Here is a 20080-nt window from a genome sequence, read left to right on the forward strand (position 1 = left end):
GGCTTTCCCGGGCTTGTGTGTCTTGGGAGACAACACGCCCTTGCCTTGACCCTGGCCTTTGATCTGGTCGGACAATATGACTTGACCAACTCGGCCACAGATTTCAATGTCTTGGCCTGCTCTTTAAGACTTTGCTCTAAATTCACGAGCCTCCGCTCTGTGCCAAAGTCCAGAGCCCTCGCCAATTTGGCGGGCTGCCGGTCCAGCAATCTGTGCTGTTCGACCGTGTCAAAATTCTCAGTCTCCAGGGCAGCCTGGACTGCTTCATCCAAAGTTTTTGGACGGGCTCTATTGATGCCCTCTCTAATTGAGAGGCTGTCAACGGCATCTATGAAGTGGTTCTTTGCCAACTTCTCTCGAGCTTCTTCCTGTATTTCAGGGTATGCTCGCACCGTTAACTCATGGATTGCTTGCCCTAATTCGAGCAATCCCTCTTTCTGCTTTTGGCGCCGGTGTCTTAACTCAACGAGATAATTCTCACTCTGTCGAGCTGACCCAAACCTACGCTCAAGCAACTTGACAAGCGCACTGTACGTGTGCTTTTGCCCAGAGTCGCCCACCAACCGTAGAGCATCCCCTTGCAAGCTTGCGGATAACCACTTCGCAGCTTGCTCTTTGCTCCACTGGTTTACCTCACGGCATGACTCAAAATGGCGGAAGTACTCTTTCCAGAGCACTTTCCCGCTGTACCGGTCAGGGGTTATGTTTGGCCTACGATTTGGTGGCCTTTCACTTCCCTTCAGACCTAAGTCGCCATGGACACGTGCCTCTCGTTTCAGGGGCCAAGGACCTACTGACGAGCTGTCCACTCTTTCAGCTGAACTGCTGTTTTTCGCCTCGACTGGTCGAGTTGCAAAACTTAGCAGATCGCTGTGCACTTGTGTAGGGTTCACTTTCTCCCTATCCCGAATGAACGGGTTAGTACTTGGCTTACCCTGTTCCACGCCATCTTGCCCGGACAGGAACAGCGTCAAGTCGTCTATGACTTGACTCTCGCGTTCCAGGGCGATTGGCGACGACCCTGCTCGGGGTTTTATCCTTGAGCCTGAGTCTTTCAGAGGCGTACTTTCCATAAAGCTCACCTCTCTCCCACGTTTGTGGGCCCCGTCAGTCACCATTTTTGTGTCTGACTCTGGTTTCCCCGTTGCTCCGGAGACATACCCAGTAGTCTCTTCGGGCAACCTCAGCTCAACATCGGTATCTACCTGATGGAACATACGCCGGCTCCCACCTGGCGTGATCGTGTTCCTTCCATTTGGGGAACCACCCGACTGCATCTCCATGGCAGCCTTCAACTTCTTTGCAATGAGATCTTTTTCCCACTGCAGAAATTGAGCTTCCATTCGCAGTCGCTGCACCTCGGCCTCAGCACTTGAGGTGCCCGCTTGACCCTGCGAGCCTTTGCTCATAATTGGAAACAACCACAACAATCACACACGAAAACAAACAACAAACAACCGATTAAACCACAGTACAATTAGCAATACTAGTCAAAACACAATGTGCAATCAAATAACTTAGCAGAGAAATCACTTAATCAATCAAAATCATCCCACTTCTGACACCATTTGTGGCGGGGATCTCCCCGGGCCAAACCTAAGTTCGTTGGGACCAAGTCTGACACCTATTAGAGTGTAGCTGATCTTCCCGAACGCAAGCTTTCCCAAGACGAGAGACCACTCAGAGTGACCTCAAGGCCTGGGGAGCAGGTCCGTTTTGGAGGAAATATACCGCCGATTATGATGATTGTGATTACCCACTGTTAATTGCACAATAAACCAACAACAAATACACATGGACAACAGGAATGTCGGCACCACAAATATAATCGTAATTTATTATACAATAATCAAGAAATAGGCAGTAGTGATTGAGTCGTAATGAGGTTGTTAATTATCAGGGTCACTTAATTACACTTGGGAGTTAACTGACAGCTCAACTAAGCAGCAACGCGCACAGCTTGAACAATGCGCCCAATGTAAACAATGCACTGCTAAGTCAACAATGTACACTAATGTAAACAATGCACGGCAAGTCAGCAACGTTCACTCAGTAAACAATGTACACTAAGTAAATAACACACGCCAACGTAAATAACACACGCCAATGTAAGCAATGCACGCCAATGTAAGTAATACACGCTGTCAGCCTTAACCTGATTTACGCCTTACCCATGCAAGCTAGCGTCAGCATCGTACCGTACATTCACTTGTACGGCTGCGCGTCAGCATCACACAGCGTAACTTCAGCACAGTCAGGGCCAGCGCCTTACACAGTGCGCGTCAGCATTACCCAAAACACAGAACGCGAGCAATACACGACCGTACCGTCCGCTGTCCACAGCACAACTCCTTCGCGCGATCACGTGAATAGCCCTCACGTGAACATGCATACGCCGCACAAACACAAATGCATGCACTAAACTTATGGGCCTTAGGCAACCAATAGCGTACGCGCATTCAGCCACTGGGCTATTATGCTCCGCCCAGTCACCAACACACAGTGAATTTACGTTAGTGCAATAGGAATGACGTTGTAAATAAACTAGCTATAAGTCCCTACACTTTCCGCTACAATACTTACGGGCATTGTCAGTTTATAAGAAAGAGCATCGCTGAATGGGTCTGATGAGCCACCATTTTCCTTATCCTTCGATCTCGTGCGCACGGGACCGTAAAGCATTTTTTTAAAGTTTTTCTTTTGTACCCCCCCCCCCCCCCGCCAAAAAAAAACCACTTACTTTGACCAGAAAGTAATAATAATAGATTTCAGGGACTTTTTCAAAGAAAAGCGGGACAAATAACTGATTATTTGGGGACTGGACCATATAGTTTGGGGAGGTCAGGTACCGAGTTGGTGAGGTGCCGTGTTGGAAGTCGGGAGAAGGAGGCAAAATTAGGGTGCCGAGTTGACATTCACACGCCGGAGGAGACCTTCGCTCGTCCGGCGGGCGGCGCGGGGGGTGGGTACGAGCGAAAGTGAGACCGTGACACCAGCTGCGCCCGTACTGCGCATGCGTTGTGTCGTAGCAACATTCAGGGTGACCGTTTTAGCCGAATTTCGGCTAAATTTGACAGAATTTTGTTAACAAAACAAGTTTGACAGAAAATTTGACAGAATGGATTTTTTTGGCAGATTTCTGGCAGAATTCTCCAAAAAAATGGTTTTTTAACAGAAAAAAAAATAGCAAATTTGAAAAAAAGGTACATTTTGTTTAAAAAAGGAAAATGTTGCCAATCTATTCAAGCAAACCCTTGCATAAATGCCATAATGGGACATGCAGGTTGCCTGCTGCTGAGGTTCACTTGGAACCAGATTTTGCCTGAAATTTACGCAACTTCATGACATCTTTATGTGACTACAAATTGTTTACAATGTAATTTGATCCTTAATTAAGGCAATACTACAACATCTGCATGTGATTTTAAGTGTTTATAGTGTATTTCGAGTGATTCTGGGGAATTTGGCAGATTTTTTTATTAATCTGACAGATTTTTGAAGTGCATTTAGCAGAATTTGGGCATGACCTTACGGTCACCCTGGCAACATTTTTCAGCATTATTATATCATGACATGCAAGATGGCGGCCTGCAGTGCTCGTGTTCAGGAAATGCAAGTTTGAATCATGTTTCTGGAGATGTTTTCATAGCCACAGGTATATTATTGACCATCGTTTTTTGGTGGATTGAGAGGTTTAGGACCCCGTTCCCAAAAGAGAACGAAAATCCACTAGGTCACTGCGCTGGACAGCACTAGCTAGGGCCTAGCTCTAGTGACTGTAGCCCGACTGCGTCTGGCCGTACAGTACTATCGCAAGCTCTGTAGTACGGCCAGACGCCCGATGCTTCCACAGAGACTGAATTTTGTTGGCCGCCGATGTAGCGATTTTGCTACATCTTTCGATCGCAATTATCTTTTCATCCAGGACACAAATTTCCAAAGTTAAGGTTCGTAGTCGTAGAGCAACTCATATCTTTTCGAAAAAACGTTGTTTGGTCTCAATATTTTCATCCATCTGGCCACAAGACGAATTTCAGTCATCAGATTCCACAAATATCGTCCCCCATGCGATCCCCCATGCGATTTCAAAATGGCGGCCGCGCTGTAATGTATGCAATATGCAGGCGCGCCCGCGCAAACTCATGAATATGCATAACAGTCTGTGACGTATGACCTCGTGTTTTTGGACGTGCGTGCGGCGGGGCCGTACGTCCAAAAACACGAGGTCATACGGCCAACAAAATTCAGTCTCTGTGGAAGCATCGGGCGTCTGGCTGTACTACAGAGCTTGCGATAGTACTGTACAGCCAGACGCAGTCGGGCTATAGTGACTGTAGACCCGTGAACGTGGCGTTGTATACAACTTCAAGTTACAACGCCACGCTGTTGTGTATTTTCGAACTTAGCGAAATCGATCCGCCATACATAATTTCGTATGGATGTTGAGTATTCACCTAGAATTTAAAAATCTAAATTTGCCTGTCCGCGTGTTCAGGATGTGTCATTTCGGCGAAATTTGCCATCAATGAAGACCCCAGACAGGGCTCTGGAGTGCTCTGAAACGTGCAAAACTAAATCAGGCCCACTTTACTCACAGTTTAGCCAGCAAATTTCTCCAAAAATTCCACTGGGCAAAAGAAAAGGTCCTCAGTATTTCACCAACCAAGTTTGCAGACCAAATTCAAATTTTAAAGGAGACTTTTCTTCAATATTTTACACATGAGAGGGAAGGCAACTGATTTCAAAATGGGGCTAAAGACTAGACTGGTACATGTCCAGCCATGGTCCAACTATTTGAAAAGACTGACCTCTTCATTCAGTGTCAATAGTCTGGTGGCTTGACTATGGAGAAATGTGTAGTAAATTGAGACTAGTTCCCGCTTCATGCCACATGTTTCTTAAATTCTTTTGGCATGGTTGATTGATGCAATACTGAAGCTGTGTTGGACTGGTTGTTTTAGGTGCCAGTCTATTTTCTTGTTTTGCATGTTTTCAATACCTTAAGTTTTGGGACTCTCATACACAGTATTGATGAGAGTCCCAAATTTTCGGACTATGAAGACCCTAGCCCTAGTATAGTGTGGCCGTCGGTATGCTGCGCTGAACCTAAGGCACACACCGTGGTCCGCGCACTACTGAGGACGTTTTCATAAAAATTGCAGGGAATTTCTTACATATGGTTGTATTCTACGATGTCCCATCTATCACTTCTGGGATGCTTAGGTGTAATGATGTTCAATTTTCCAAGATATTCTTGGGCGAAGTAAAAAAAAAAACATGTTTAGCGTCCCCGCCCGCTTCCTTTTTAGAGGCCGCCTCCTTTTTTTTTTTTTTTTTTTTTTTTTTTAAGACAAAAATTGATAAATTTTAACGATCTCTGACGAAAGAAATCGTATTTTTAGACTTTTATACCGTGTATAAAGCCCATAAGAAGCCAATATGTCATTTCCTGAGTCCAAGTGGCGGCCATTTTGAAAAAAGCTGGTAACCATCTTGAAAAATAGCCCGGCCGCGTTGTCTTGAAAAATGTGTCGGACGGCCATTTTGAAAAGAAAAAAAAAAAAAAAAAAAGGGCCTCCTCCTTCCTTTTTGTCAAAGAGGCAGGACGCTAAACATGGTTTTTTTTTTATTTTGCCTTGAATCTTTCTGGAGCCCATATGCACTCGTGAAACGTCCGGTGATGGCAGCCATTTTGAATGTGACAAGAGATGACCTCAAGCTGTGACGTCGCGGTTTATGCAAATCGCTTGTCGAGCAAGGGCGCGAGTTGCAAATGCGACGGCTGTTTCCTGTACCATGCATTTATCGTCTGGGGGCCACGTGCACTGATCTCCCTTCAGGATCTACGGCACAGGAAACAGCCGTCGCATTTGCAACTCGCGCCCTCGCTCGACAAGCGATTTGCATAAACGCGACGTCACAGCTTGAGGTCATCTCTTGTCACATTCAAAATGGCTGCCATCACCGGACGTTTCACGAGTGCATATGGGCTCCAGAAAGATTCGAGAATATCTCGGAAAATTGAACATCATTACACCTAAGCATCCCAGAAGTGATAGATGGGACATCGTAGAATACAACCATATGTAAGAAATTCCCTGCAATTTTTATGAAAACGTCCTCAGTAGTGCGCGGACCACGGTGTGTGGCCTAAGGTTCAGCGCAGCATACCGACGGCCACACTAGTGGGGCTATGAAGACCCATACGAACGTGTAGAAATTAATTAGATATTAACCAGACAAGTGACCCTGACAAATGACCCTGGACGAGTACCCAGGTGGCCCAGGGTCATTTGCGTGCAAAATTATCAGAGCCCTCCGAGCTACCCGTCTGCTTCATGTGGCTCTTATGATAGGCGGCGTCTGATTGGTCAATATTAACGAGACCACGTGATAAACGCCGGTCATACTATAAAGCGTCAACACAGCGTCAGCACACTCGAAAGCGTCAACACAGCGTCAACACATCCAAAATGCATTAAAAGTGACAAAAGCAGTATGTAGCCCATATAGTATGGTCAGAAACAAGATTTTGGTTTAAAATTAATAGGTTAAACGTCTGAAAAGTGCGATTTTCAGTTCAAGAAAATTGGCTCTCTGTGCCGCTCCGAAATCGGCTACCATGTTGCCTCAGTGGCAGTGCGGACCATACCGTTATGCTAAAGGGTGATAGCATTGTACAATAAACCAACAGAGAGGGCACGGCCGGCCAATACCAAAAGATGTCCATTTCAATAAAGTAAATGAAACATAAACACAACTCACAAAATAATGATCCACCACTCCGTTCCTCAGTCCTCACAGATCTGGTATCCCTCTGTTGTTTATGACAAGATAATGTCATTACCTACACACCCCTACTTGAAATGGTGTAGTCCAAGCTTTGTGCGAAGTCAAGATGGCGGACAACGGCCGTGCAAGCGAAAGGTCATTTTTTCGCGTGAAAATACTATATTTTTAACAACGAAATGGAAACTCAAACCAATGGAAATTCTCTTTTATTCTATGCTTTACAATTATATATCATTTTTGTTAATTCAGAATGTGTTTTGGATGTGTTGACGGTGTGTTGACGCTTCTGTCATGTGTTGACGCTGTGTTGACACTTTTTAGTGGGACCCATAAACGCAGCTAATAATTTGGAATCGCACTTATGATCCGGACATCAGGAGTGCCCGGAGCGTCAGTGCGATACCAAATTATCTGCAGCATTTTATATCACGTGGTAAATCACATGCATCAGGAGGAGGTTGCAGGACGTCGAGATCTTGCCAGATTTTACCTCGAATATCGTTTAAATGCCAGATTTGGCGTAAAAGCAGATTTCAACATGTTCAAGAAAGCTTGATATTTGAATACTTATCACACAGTAAGGCAATGTTCAGTCTTTGTCACGGAAGGATGATTTCGCTTGGTTCGAACATGTACAAGAGCTTGGCGTAGTTTACAAGCCACGTTCACGGGTCTATACTGAGTGGAGCGTTGAACTACGGTACGGAGTAGCTTGAGTAACTCCAGCTGACATGTTCCATATTCATTCACATGTAACGCTGGAGGCATAACCTGTTCGTTAGAATGTGGTAGCAAGAGACCCTAAAATAATGGCCTCTCAAAAATTGTTAATTTTCACCTCTAATATCCCACCCCAGATTTCATTTACATACCTCATACATTCCGCAGTCATTTATGAAACCTGATGATCGACTTGAAACAGACCACCCAAAAAAATGTGAAAAATCTCGACGATTTCGGTGGCTTGTCCGTAAAAAAATGCCAGTTCCAACGGCTGTCGTCCATTTTGTTTTGCTAATTATGTAAATTGTATGCATCACGTGGAGAGCTTTCTCGTTGTCTTGCTTTCCGCGACAACGCACCAGACGAAAACTGAACTCACTTGTGGCGCCTGAAAACGGTGTGGTACCCACATACATCGCGCGCGCAGGGTTTTTTTTTATGTCATCATGTGATGCATACAATTTAAATAATTAGCAAAACAAAATGGACGACAGCCGTTGGAACTGGCATTTTTTTACAGACAAGCCACCGAAATCGTCGAGATTTTTCACTTTTTTTTTTGTGGTCTGTTTCAAGTCGATCATTAGGCTTCGTAAATGACTGCTGAATGTATGAGGTATGATGAACTCTGGGGTGGGATATTAGAGGTGAAAATGAACAATTTTTGAGAGGCCATTTTTTTAGGGTCTCTTGCTACCACATTCTAACGAACAGGTTATGCCTCCAGCGTTACATGTGAATGAATATGAGCATGTCAGCTGGAGTTACTCAAGCTAGGTACGGAGGTAGCCCAGGTGGACTCCCTTTCTTCCCTATGACATTACGGAGGGAGTCCAGGGTATGAAGTGCTCAAAACCGGGCAAAAGAATTTATGACCAAGATTTTCAATATTTTTACCATGTTGCAGAAGCTAATTTTTACGTCTTAGTATTCTATGTAGCCTTATCTACTGGGCCGCTGGGTTCAGGAATTCCATATGCGATGCTGACCGACGTTAATCAGGAAAATAAACTCTAAAGTAACGTTAAACTTGTACGTGTTTGTAGACTCTTTTCATTGGTTTCTCACACGTACCGAGTCCAGTCGTAAATGGCGTACGTACGGCCGGCCGTGCACGTGCAACGTGAACGTGCAGTGCGCATGTGCGACTTCCTTAGTAACCGCCCTCATACGCATGCGCACTAACTTGTAGGCGCGGTCGTCTATCCAATGACCGAGCGTGTTTTTGCGACAGTTACCAGAAACATGTTTTCGCGACTTCGGTCAGCTGGAGTGACGTCACTGTTCCAACCAAAATGAAACAAAGGAGGGCGCTAGCGATTCGGTGAAAAACTGATGAAAAGAGACTACAAAAAGTACAAGTTTAACGTTGCTTTAGAGTTTATTTTCCTGATTAACGTCGGTTAGCATCACATGTGGAATTCCTGAACCCGCCGGCCCAATAGATAAGGATACATAGAGTATGTAGGCGTGAAACGATGGTATTATGTAGAGATTTCTCATCCTGGATGTCAGTCGTAATGCAATAAAGACTTTGTCCAACCTGGGCTAGGTACGGAGGGTACTGTAGTTCAACGCTCCACTCAGTAGAGCTACACTAGGCCTAGCCTAGCTTGAGTAACTCCAGCTAACAATGGCTGACATGCTTTCACATGTAGCGCTGGAGACATAACCTAGTCGTGAGAGTGTGGTAGCAAGAGACCCTAAAATAATGGCCTCTCAAAAATTGTCGATTTTCACCTCTAATATCCCACTAGTCAGAAAATTTGGGACTCTCAATACTGTGTAATATCCCACCCCAGATTTCATTTATAGTCGTGTTCCCTAACGTGGCGTACTCCGAAGCTTACCCAACTTTCCTCGTGTAGTGTTGCCAAACCTCTTTGTTGACGAACCTCAAATTTCATGCAGTGAAATACTGGTACTTTTACCTTATTAATGCTTGCTATTTAATCTCTGTGAACAATTCGGTTTCATAAAATTTAAGCCAAAATTTAAAAAACGGTGACATCCGGAAATTGGGCACAAATTGGCAGAGTATTCCCTAACGTGGCGCACTTCAATAAATCTCGGAAAATTCCAAATAACATTTAAGAATTTCTGTAAACTTGATAAATTCTGATAAATCATTATTATCTCTACGTACATACCCAGCCAGATGTTTGTCAGAAAATTATTTCCTTATTTTTTGGGGCATTTTCAAAGGGTTCACTTTGCACTTGAAAATAAAATCGGAAAATCACACCAAAATAATTGTTTCTTCTAACTTTGTAGCGGGTAAATAAACTCGCGATTTATGAACGGGAGTGTTTAGAACTTGATGAAATTTCACTTTCTGTGAAATTTCAATTAAAACTTTTGCTCTAGCTAGGCGCTACAGGCAAAAAGTTTAAGTGCGCCACGTTAGGGGCCGCGCCACGTTAGGGTACATCAACAATACATACCTCATACATTCAGCAGTCATTCACGAAGCTAATAATCGACTTGAAACAGACCACAAAAAAAACAAATGTGAAAAATCTTGACGCTTTCAGGCGCCGCAAGTGGGTTCAGTTTTCGTCTGGTGCATTTTCGCGGAAAGCAAGACAACGAGAATGCTTTCCACAACAACGCACCAGACGAAAATTGAACTCACTCGCAGCGCCTGAAAGCGGTGTGGTACCCACATACATCGCGCGCGCAGATTTTTTTCGATTTCATCACGTGATGCATGCATTTACATAATAAACCAAACAAAATGGACGACAGCCATTGGAACTGGACATTTTTTTTAGGGACAAGCCACTGATATAGTCAAGATTTTTCACATTTGTTTTTTTATGTGGTCTGTTTCAAGTCGATCATTAGCTTCGTGAATGACTCCTGAATGTATGAGGTATGTAAATGAAATCTGGGGTGGGATATTAGAGGTGAAAATCGACAATTTTTGAGAGGCCATTATTTTAGGGTCTCTTGCTACCACACTCTCACGACTAGGTTATGTCTCCAGCGCTACATGTGAATGAATATGAGCATGTCAGCTGGAGTTTATACTCAAGCTAGGCCTAGCCTAGGTTGGACGACGTCTTCATTGCATTACGAGGGTAGTCCGAGTAGCTTGGACCCAACTTATCGCCTTTTTAACATTCGGACATGGTCTGGTGATAGTAGGGTCCAAGCTAATCCTTATATGCCGAGCAACACAATTTTGTCCTTTAACAAAAAACCCAACATTGCCCAACAAAAACATCGGATTTCACCCTCAAAATTGCTTAAAAATTACTAGGGGGCCTAGATATGTCACCTGAGGTACAAGTAGACATTGATGATTAAGATGGTTGTACTGAAGTTTACTTACGATCCGGATGAAAGTGAAATTTCCCGTTAAATTCCGAGAGCTTCCCTCGCGATCGTGAACTCTTTAAATTACCGATTCGTGTTAATGTTTGAACGAAGCAATGTGGTCTTCATGCTCAGCGTACATTCGATGGTCCCCCTATCCTGAGTGCGATTCCGTTACCGAGCGCAATGCATCGATTATGATAATGAGAAGACTAGATCTCGTTTGGGGTCGTAAACACAAGTACGTTTCGAACGATAATAGGGAGTCCGAACTAGGGCAGCTTTTATGGGCGGAAACCAGTTCAAGCTAGTTCCCTACTCCTTTTACCTTTCGAAATGCACTTGTGAAATTGGCATAGTCTTGGGGTAAAAGTATACAGCGGCCGCTTCAAAGCTCAACTCTACTTTTTTGCTCGTTGATTGTGTATTATTCGTAGAGTATACACATGTAGCATGTTGGTGTTGATATGCCTACCTATGGGTCTTACGTGTAAGACCCATAGTTCTAGGGGTAGACAAACTTACCGTGCAAATATTGGTTTCGCGGAATCCATGCCAACATTGCCATGTCGCGGTCCTACTAAAATGCGTCAACAAGCATCAACCCAGCGTCAACAAATTTTGTATAGACATTGGAACATCGAAAGTAGTTAAATTATACCATAGACATTATAAAAGCAAACGCTTTCTGCATAACAACGCTAGTTAAAATTGTTTAAAAAACTTTTTCAGTGAAAAAAGTATGAGTTTGTCGATTTAGTTTTGGCCGAAATCTTGTTTGTGGAGCACTAGTTGGGCCATTCCCTTTAACTATATAGGTATAAGTCTGGTGTATGGAATTGTCGACATATAGTTTAATATATAAAAATTATGGGGTTTTTTGGGCCCTATGCATTTTTCGTATAGAAAAATAAAATGTTTGTTAAAAAAAAATGTTTTCAAGAACAAACACCCTAGTTGGTAACAAAGCAATTTGTTTGCACGGAATTCCCACTTTTAATAATGGTACACTCCACCCTTGCGTTGTGTGTAAATCTAGGCTTCACTTAAACAAGATGGCGGCCAATACTCGTCCTAGTTTTGACACTTATAAAACTACTTTTAAACAATTTTAACTTGATTTTTTTACACAGGAAGCATTCCTTGTCACCTTTTATATTACCTGAAGATACTTTCAAGGTTCAAAAGCCTATTCAAAGTTTGTTGATGCTGGGTTGATGACCGTTGATGCTTGTTGATGCCGTTTTTGGGATGAAATTTTTTTTTTAAACGTCGCCACCTGGGATTGAACCCTGCTGGGGTTCTCTCACTCATGAGATATAAGCGCTATTTACTCGGTCGCAGGTGCTGTCTTGCAAAAATATTGAAAAGACATGAATCTGGAACTGAGAATTTTGTCATAAAAATACTACTCTTCATAGACTTGGTGCACAAACAACCACAGAAGTTGCGTCAAGATACTGCAATCTTATGTTTTTTGAAAGGTAATTTGTTAGTATACAACTATTAAAATATGGTTTATTTCGAGTGGATAGTCGTTTAGCTCCCTGACGTATTGGAAGTTGACAGACTAGTTCCCTCGGCCACGTACAAACACCTAGAAGGTTGTCGACATCCGTTGGTCAGGGTCAGGTGTGCAGCAACTAAACTCTTGATTGGGTTTTCAGGAAGCCATTGAAGTACGCACCTCAGCATAAAATCTTAAGAGATTCTTTGTCCAGCTTACTGGAAGAATATTGATCAACCTCAGAAAAAGGCAATTCTTTAGCAATACAGTAGTAACTTGCATGTAATGGTGAATAGACAAGTGAGAATTTGGCTCTCGATCATGCAAAAAAATGTGAGTCACAACTCATATGTAAGTGCCAAGTCCACTTGGGGAAAAAAATGTTGCAACCTGACACCTCTTGTTTCCTCATATCATCTTTATGAAGGTCATTCATTGCAAAAAATGATAATACATGAATCTGGGACTGAGAAACATTTCCAATTTTGTTAGGAAATACTTAAGAAAATGTTCTTGATTCTCCATAGACTGTACACAATCGCGGAAGTGGTGTCAGGTTGCAACATTTTTTCTGTCCAATTTGTGATAGTGAGTCTGAGTCTAGTCGATGTGAGTCGAGTCAAGTCCGAGTCACCTTGACGTGGGTCAACACTGACTGATGATAACAATTCCAAATTGTTTACTGTTGGACAGGTCTATGCACATGAGCAATGGCAAGCCTGGGGGTGCAACCATCTGATCTCCAGAAACCGTTGGCAAACATTGAACTGGTGTCCACAGACTACAACCAATGGGAACGTAGTTCCAGGCGCATAGCAAAGAGTTCAGCAAAAGCAAGAGAGGGTCGGAGGTTAACAGAGGAAAGTACCAGAACTGGATCATGTTAGTATTACTATTAACTTCCCAGAATTTTTGAGGCGATCATTAAGCCTAACTCTCTTGGCATGTTTGCTTGGATGCACCCTCATTCCTGCAAATTCATCCAACTGACTTCATATAAAAATTGCAAACAGCCTCAATGCTGCAAAATCCTTCAACAATCACTGTCTATATGTTGAGGCAGAGCCAGTGACATCTTGGAGCAGTGCAGAGGATTTCAAGTATAATCTAGGCCAAAATTTATGCACGGCTGAGCATTTACAGCACAAGGTCTGGCCTAAGACCTAGACACAGCGCAGCCTCAAAAATGCAAAATCCTCCTTTTTGCAAGGATGATTTTGGAGGATTTGGGAAGGTTAGGGTTAATTGATTTTGTCCTACAGGGTTTAACCCATTGGCAACCATAGTGGACCCACTACATTGCAGGGTTGGCTGATTTAAATCACGTTGATTTAAATCCACTGATTTACATCGTGATTTAAATCAAATGATTTTTTTTTTAAATCACTGATTTCAATCCCTTTTTGTAAATTCTGAATTTTGTCAAAATAAATTTATTGAGGGTCATTTTTATCACTTAAATCAAGTGATTCCACCTAATTACAAAGTGTAAGATGTTGTTAACACATTCAAACATCCCATACATACCGGTACTTCATCAGCATGGACTCAACTTACATTGTACCATGCTTACATGTAGGTTTTGCATAATTCCGCAAAATCATTGCTTTGATTAAAGTCAAGATCTGAGTTTAAAGGTTTTGATCGAAGTTTGAGTTTTAAAGACAGCACACTCACTCTCATCATTCCTTGATCTGTTTACAGCAATATGGTGGATCAGCTGTGCTGGTGTAGGCTTACCTGAACCATCTAAAGGTGTATATTACACAGAGATGCCACTTTTCCGGTTTTAACCGGAATTACGGTTTTTAAAAGAAATCTCACAAAATTCCGGTTTTTCTGGCCGTCAAATTTACCAGAAAAAGAGAAAAAAAACTGTGGAAATGCGTTGATTTTTACCTGGATTTAGTACATTTAGGCACACGCATGGCACAACGTTGTTCGTTGAAGTAGTCTTAAAAACAGTCTTTGTGTATGTTGTTGCCGAGCCTGCATGCGATACAAGCGGCCAACGTACTTGCACGCAATATACAACGGCGCCTTGCGCGAGCTTCACCGCATGCGGGCGTGTTGTGTGCTTAGCACACGTAGCATTCAGCCTGGAAATCAATCTATCATTTCAGCTATCGGTGGTTTCCGATCGCAGTGATATATGTGAATACAAAAAATGCGGGTACCAACCATGTTTTCGTTGAGGGCATCGCGCGCGTAGTGCAAGGATCATGTACACCGACAGCACTGTGTTGTGGAATCATGCACTTTTCGTGTCGAATATTACGTTGGAAATTCGGGTAGGCAGAATAAATATTAGGAATATGGAAAAAGTCAAAGTGATTGAACGAACCAACAGCTTTTAAAGGCCATAGAAGCAAAATTAAAAAATAAACAGAACTTGGCTTGGCTACCCACAAGATAAAGATGACAACGGGACTTTGTGTCGGACACGGAGTGGCTTTTTCACACACAAAAAAGTTCCATTTTTTCAAGCAGCCATTCCGGGGTTTTTTTCAAGCAGACCCAGTTCCGTTTTTTTCAAGCAGACCCTGTGGCATCTCTGATTACAGTCACAATTGATCCATCTTATTCCTAACATTTCTCCATAAAAGTTACATTGAGATTTGTATAATATCTTTTAAAGATCTATGCAGGGCCTGATTTCTATATTTGACCTTGTATGAAGGACCATCAATCAAACACTATAAGTTACACAAGGATCAGTGCTACCAGTTTTGAAATTAGAAGCATTCTTATGAAATATACATGCCCATGGAGAAGTGTAATTTTTTTGTATGTCAATTGTCATACCATAATTGTCCCCAAGATCAACATAATGAAACTTCACCATGGAGCAGCACCTCAGTGTCATCCCGATGAGGGGCCTTTATCAAGGCCGGCCCTGACAGTGCTTTCATGGAATGCTGAAGGCCTATCAGACGCCAAGGAGGAAATCCTCGCAACTCTGTGCAAGAATCTCGACTGCGACATGTTATGTCTCCAAGAGACACACCGTGGCAGTGACAATCCACGACCCAAGGTCAAGGGTATGAAGCTTGCCATCGAACGACCGCACCGCCAATATGGAAGTGCTATCTTCACCAAGGAGAAGATCAGACCGGACTCCACATCGAGTACTCATAATGACGACATCGAAGTGCTGAATGTGACCACCAAGGGACTAACCATCTCATCCATCTACAAGCCACCAAACATCGGCTTTTTGTACCCCTCTGCCACCACCAACAGGCATATCGTCATTGGTGATTACAACAGCCACAGCACACAATGGGGCTATGACACTACTGGAGATGATGGAGTACTAGTTGAAACATGGGCCCAGGACAACGAACTAAAGCTAATCCACGACCCAAAGCTCCCAAAGTCTTTTGCAAGCATTCGCTGGAAGAGACGATACAACCCAGATCTAGTCTTCTGCAGCCGACTGCTTGCCCCCACCAGCCGCAAGCTTGTAGCTGAGCCAATCCCAAGATCCCAACACCGACCTATTGGTATCCAACTCACTGCAGTCATCACTCCAAACAAAACCACGTTCAAGCGCAGGTTCAACTTTGCTAAGGCAGACTGGCCTGCTTTCACAGAAAGCCTTGATCGTGCCCTGACAAACCTCCCAACAGACCCAAAGAACTACGAATCCTTCGTAGAAATCGTCAAACAGATAGCTCGTAAACATATACCAAGAGGCTGCCGCACGTCATACATCCCAGGCATCGACGAGGAATCCAGCCAACTCCTGGCACAGTATACCTCAGCCTATGACACAGATCCAGTGCGTGAAATTACAGTCGGACATCGGACATTTTCCGACCACTTTCATGGTTTGTCCGACCAAATGCAGATGTGCTCGGACAAAATGTCCGAGCGAATTTATGTATTCTTTGTGGAGTTGTCTTTTTCAGAAGTATGAAATAAACGCTTGCACTCAAAAGTATTTTGTTGTTTATTTCCGATGATCCGGTCTGTAATACTTACCGTACGCTGAGCGGCTGCTAACTACATGTACGTGTTGTCTTATATTCACGCAATAGATGCAACGCGTTTACACCCCAATCATTACACAGTCTAGTACAGCGCGGCGTGCACAGCGATAGATTGGCATTCGTACGTACGTGCCGTTTGCCAAAAAATAGACGTGAAATCAAGTCGATAAATTGTGTTTCGATCAGCAGTCTTCGTGTTTCTTCTACAAATCAGTTAATACAACTTTTTGTACTTTTCAAGTCATTTTATGGAAACGAGCAGTGGCCGTTTGCGGAATTCCCAGTTAATTTCTATTGGGCAAAAGTGTTAAATTGGACCTGATTCAACCTCTATTCCTTGCTATAATGATTCGATCGAGCCTTTTTGGACATTCAGAACTGCAATTTCACCCAGTTTAAGTTATGTGTTCTGCAGACTTGAATCGAGTCTGTATAGTGACGAGTCTAAATAGTATTATAAGGACATTGACGCGCATACATGTAATGAGAATTTAGCAAGATCAAAGTACGTTGTGTTGCGCGGTATGCTTTAAGTGCGTGATTGTTACTAAATTCTCACAACGTGGCTTACTACAGAAACGAGCGCGTGAATGCCCGGCGCTTGTCATTGCAACTACATGGTGTGTATTATGGATACGTACGTACGTAAACATACATACTGTACATGTACACACGTGTATGTACCGTCCACGTGTTTGAAGTATAGTAAACGCGGCCTTTTGAAAGTTCGTCTCGCAAGGTTTCACAGAGTAATTTACTTGGGAAAAAGGACGCATTTCAAGTTTTCAATCATGAAGAGAGCACTATCTACAGCCGATACTGAGAAAGCCAAGAGACGGAAAGTCAAGCATGATACTTTTAAGAAATGGGTGTCACAGTACGATCGTGATTCCCAGACCATGACGTGGCTTGACTGCGAGACAGAGGTCGAGGGAGGTGTGAAAGTTGTGACACAACTGAGATGCCGTATGTGACCTTCAAATTTGGAACGCTAAATGGCAGATCAAAACTTGACAATGGCAGAACACTTTTGATTGTGCTCGGATATTTTGTCTGACCACTTTTTTTGTCTAATTTCACGCACTGCAGATCCCTTTACAGAGGATACCATCACCTTAGGAGAAGAGCTCATCTCCAGGATATCTGAACGACATAGGCAGATGTGGCAGCACAGATTGAAACGACAGACCTCAGACACAGCAGCAGGAAAGCATGGGCTACCATACGCAAGCTTGGCATTGACAACACCCGAGCTGAACAGCATTACAATGTTACAGCTGACCAAGTAGCAAACCAACTGTTGCTGAACGGAAAGGCCCCCAAAACAACAAATACAGACAGGCACAAGCTACCTGGAGCTGACCATAACCTGTCATATTTCACCAGACCTCTCTCTGCTGAAGAGCTACAGAAAGGTATCTCCACCCTACAGGTCAATAAGGCAGCAGGCATCGACGACCTAAGAACAGAGCAGATCGAACACATGGGCCCTGCAGCCCAACAATGGCTACTAGACATGTTCAACAACTGCATAGAGAACACCTGTGTCCCAAAAATAGTGGCTTCGAACCAAAGTCGTTGCCATCCTCAAGCCAGGAAAGGATCCAAACGAAGCAAAGAACTTTTGACCGATCTCACTCCTGTGCCAAACTTACAAGCTTCTCGAACGCCTTATTCTCAACAGAATTGTACCCCATGTTGACAGCCAACTAAACTGTGAGCAGGCAGGCTTCCGACCAGGAAAATCCACCACAGGACAACTTCTTAACCTGACCCAACACATCGAAGACGGCTTTCAGAACAACCTCATCACCGGCGCAGTATTTGTAGACCTTTCTGCTGCATACGACACTGTCAACCACCAAAGGCTACTGACAAAACTTCATGACATCACAAATGACCTTAAACTCACCAGATTCATCCAGAAGATGATGCAGAACAGACGCTTCTTTGTCAAACTCGATGGACTGAAGAGCAGATGGCGGAAACAGAAGAACGGTCTTCCCCAGGGTGGCGTCCTGGCGCCTACACTCTACAACATCTACACTGCCGACATTCCATCAACTGAGAACACTCGAAACTTCATCTATGCAGATGACACCTGCATCACATCCCAGCATAACACCTTTGAAGCTGTTGAACACCACCTCAACAAAGCGCTCGCAAACCTGTCAGAATACTACCAAGCAAACTACCTGCGAGCAAACCCGTCCAAGACCCAGGTGTGTGTCTTCCACCTCAAGAACAGGGAGGCCAAGAGGGAACTGAAGATAGAGTGGAACAATGTGCAGCTAAAACACTGCGAACATCCAGTGTACCTAGGCGTGCAACTCGATCGCACCTTATCCTATAAGCAGCACATCCAGAAGGCAATAGGTAAAGTGGGATCTCGAAATGCCATCATCGGGAAGCTCGCAACATCACACTATGGTGTTGACCCCAAAACCGTACAAACAGCAGCTGTTGCCCTCTGCATGTCATCCGCAGAATACGCTTGTCCCGTATGGAGCAGATCAGCTCATGTGAAAAAGCTTGACACCACACTCAACAACACATACCGAAAGATAACAGGCTGCCTGAGACCAACAAAAGCTGAGAAGATATACCATCTCTCTGGGGTCGGATCTCCAGACCAAAGGCGCACTAACATCTGCCTAAAGGAACGATTGAAACAGTGCACAGATGACAGACACATGCTGTACGGACACCAACCGCCTCACAAGCGCCTTGTATCCCGGCACAGCTTTCTGGATTCTGTCCCACCACCTGAGCAGAATCCCCCACCACCAGTCAAGCCTCTACCCATCAGAGGACTCAACTTGAAGTGGCCAGAGTGGCAATGTCTGAACCGGCTGCGGACCAGAATGGGGCGGTGCAGGGCCAACATGGCAAGATGGGGGTATACCGATAAAGAAGATACCCTCTGTGACTGCGGACAGATCCAAACGATGGATCATGTTCTGGAGTGCGGCGGAATAAACTGCACGGACGAGGACCTGACCCTTGTCACTGAGACGGCCATCACAAGCATCCAGAGATGGAAGGACATTATATGATCTATGGAGGAGACACGAACGAACGATACCATACACATACATGTAAATCACGTTTTTCATTCATACCCACACACAATGAACATGTATCTCAGCTGTACGCACCTTTAAAGTGTCTTCAGTATTAATGTACCATTGAACCAATGAGGTGGACTACATGTGTACATGTACGTAGTTGAAATCATGCGATTTTTTTGTATCACTGATTCCATACATTTTGTCCAAAAACATATATCAATTTATGGAGTTTTGTGGATGATGGGTATTGTAGAAACCTGTAAACTCCTTAGTGATGGGTGTAAGGGTGCATTGGGAGATTTACACACATTTTTATATCAATATTTTGAAAGTTAAAAAAAAAATTTAAATTAAAAAAATCTGATTTTAAATCAAATAAATCCGATTTTTTTTTTGATTTAAAAAAAAAAAAAAAACAACCCTGCTACATTGTTATCCATTGTGTTTGTTCAGCGATGATTCCATAAAACCATAGAGTGTTGGGGAGGTTTGGGGCATTACAGGGAGTAATAGATGGGTCAGTGACCGGCTCGCAGTGAGCGAGGCCGGAAATATGAGTGTGCTGCCTAAGGATGATGGCTTCATCAACCCGCCTGTATTGAGGTTGGGTGAAAAGTAATCCTGTGCCTTGTTCCGTTCTTGTCAAAATATACCCGGCGTGAACTGGTTAA

At 43.7% G+C, this 20080-nt stretch overlaps 1 protein-coding gene across 2 annotated transcripts in view; it reads left to right on the forward strand.

Annotated features, from left to right (window-relative positions):
* Positions 1-3545: 3545 nt before the first annotated feature.
* Positions 3546-20080, forward strand: part of LOC119719317 (uncharacterized protein C20orf96-like) — a 34092-nt gene continuing 17557 nt past the window's right edge. Inside the window, exons 1-2 of one of the 2 annotated variants that reach the window (XM_038188726.1) lie at positions 3546-3655; positions 13037-13225. In XM_038188726.1, coding sequence (XP_038044654.1) covers positions 13054-13225 — 172 coding nt within the window. In that variant the 5' untranslated portion in view covers positions 3546-3655; positions 13037-13053. Of the gene's footprint in view, positions 3656-13036; positions 13226-17433; positions 19437-20080 lie in introns of those variants that run through there. The other variant, XM_038188727.1, reaches the window with a different exon arrangement.

The sequence above is a fragment of the Patiria miniata genome, unplaced genomic scaffold (assembly GCF_015706575.1).
Source record: "Patiria miniata isolate m_02_andy unplaced genomic scaffold, ASM1570657v1 HiC_scaffold_8, whole genome shotgun sequence".
NCBI lineage: Eukaryota > Metazoa > Echinodermata > Asteroidea > Valvatida > Asterinidae > Patiria > Patiria miniata.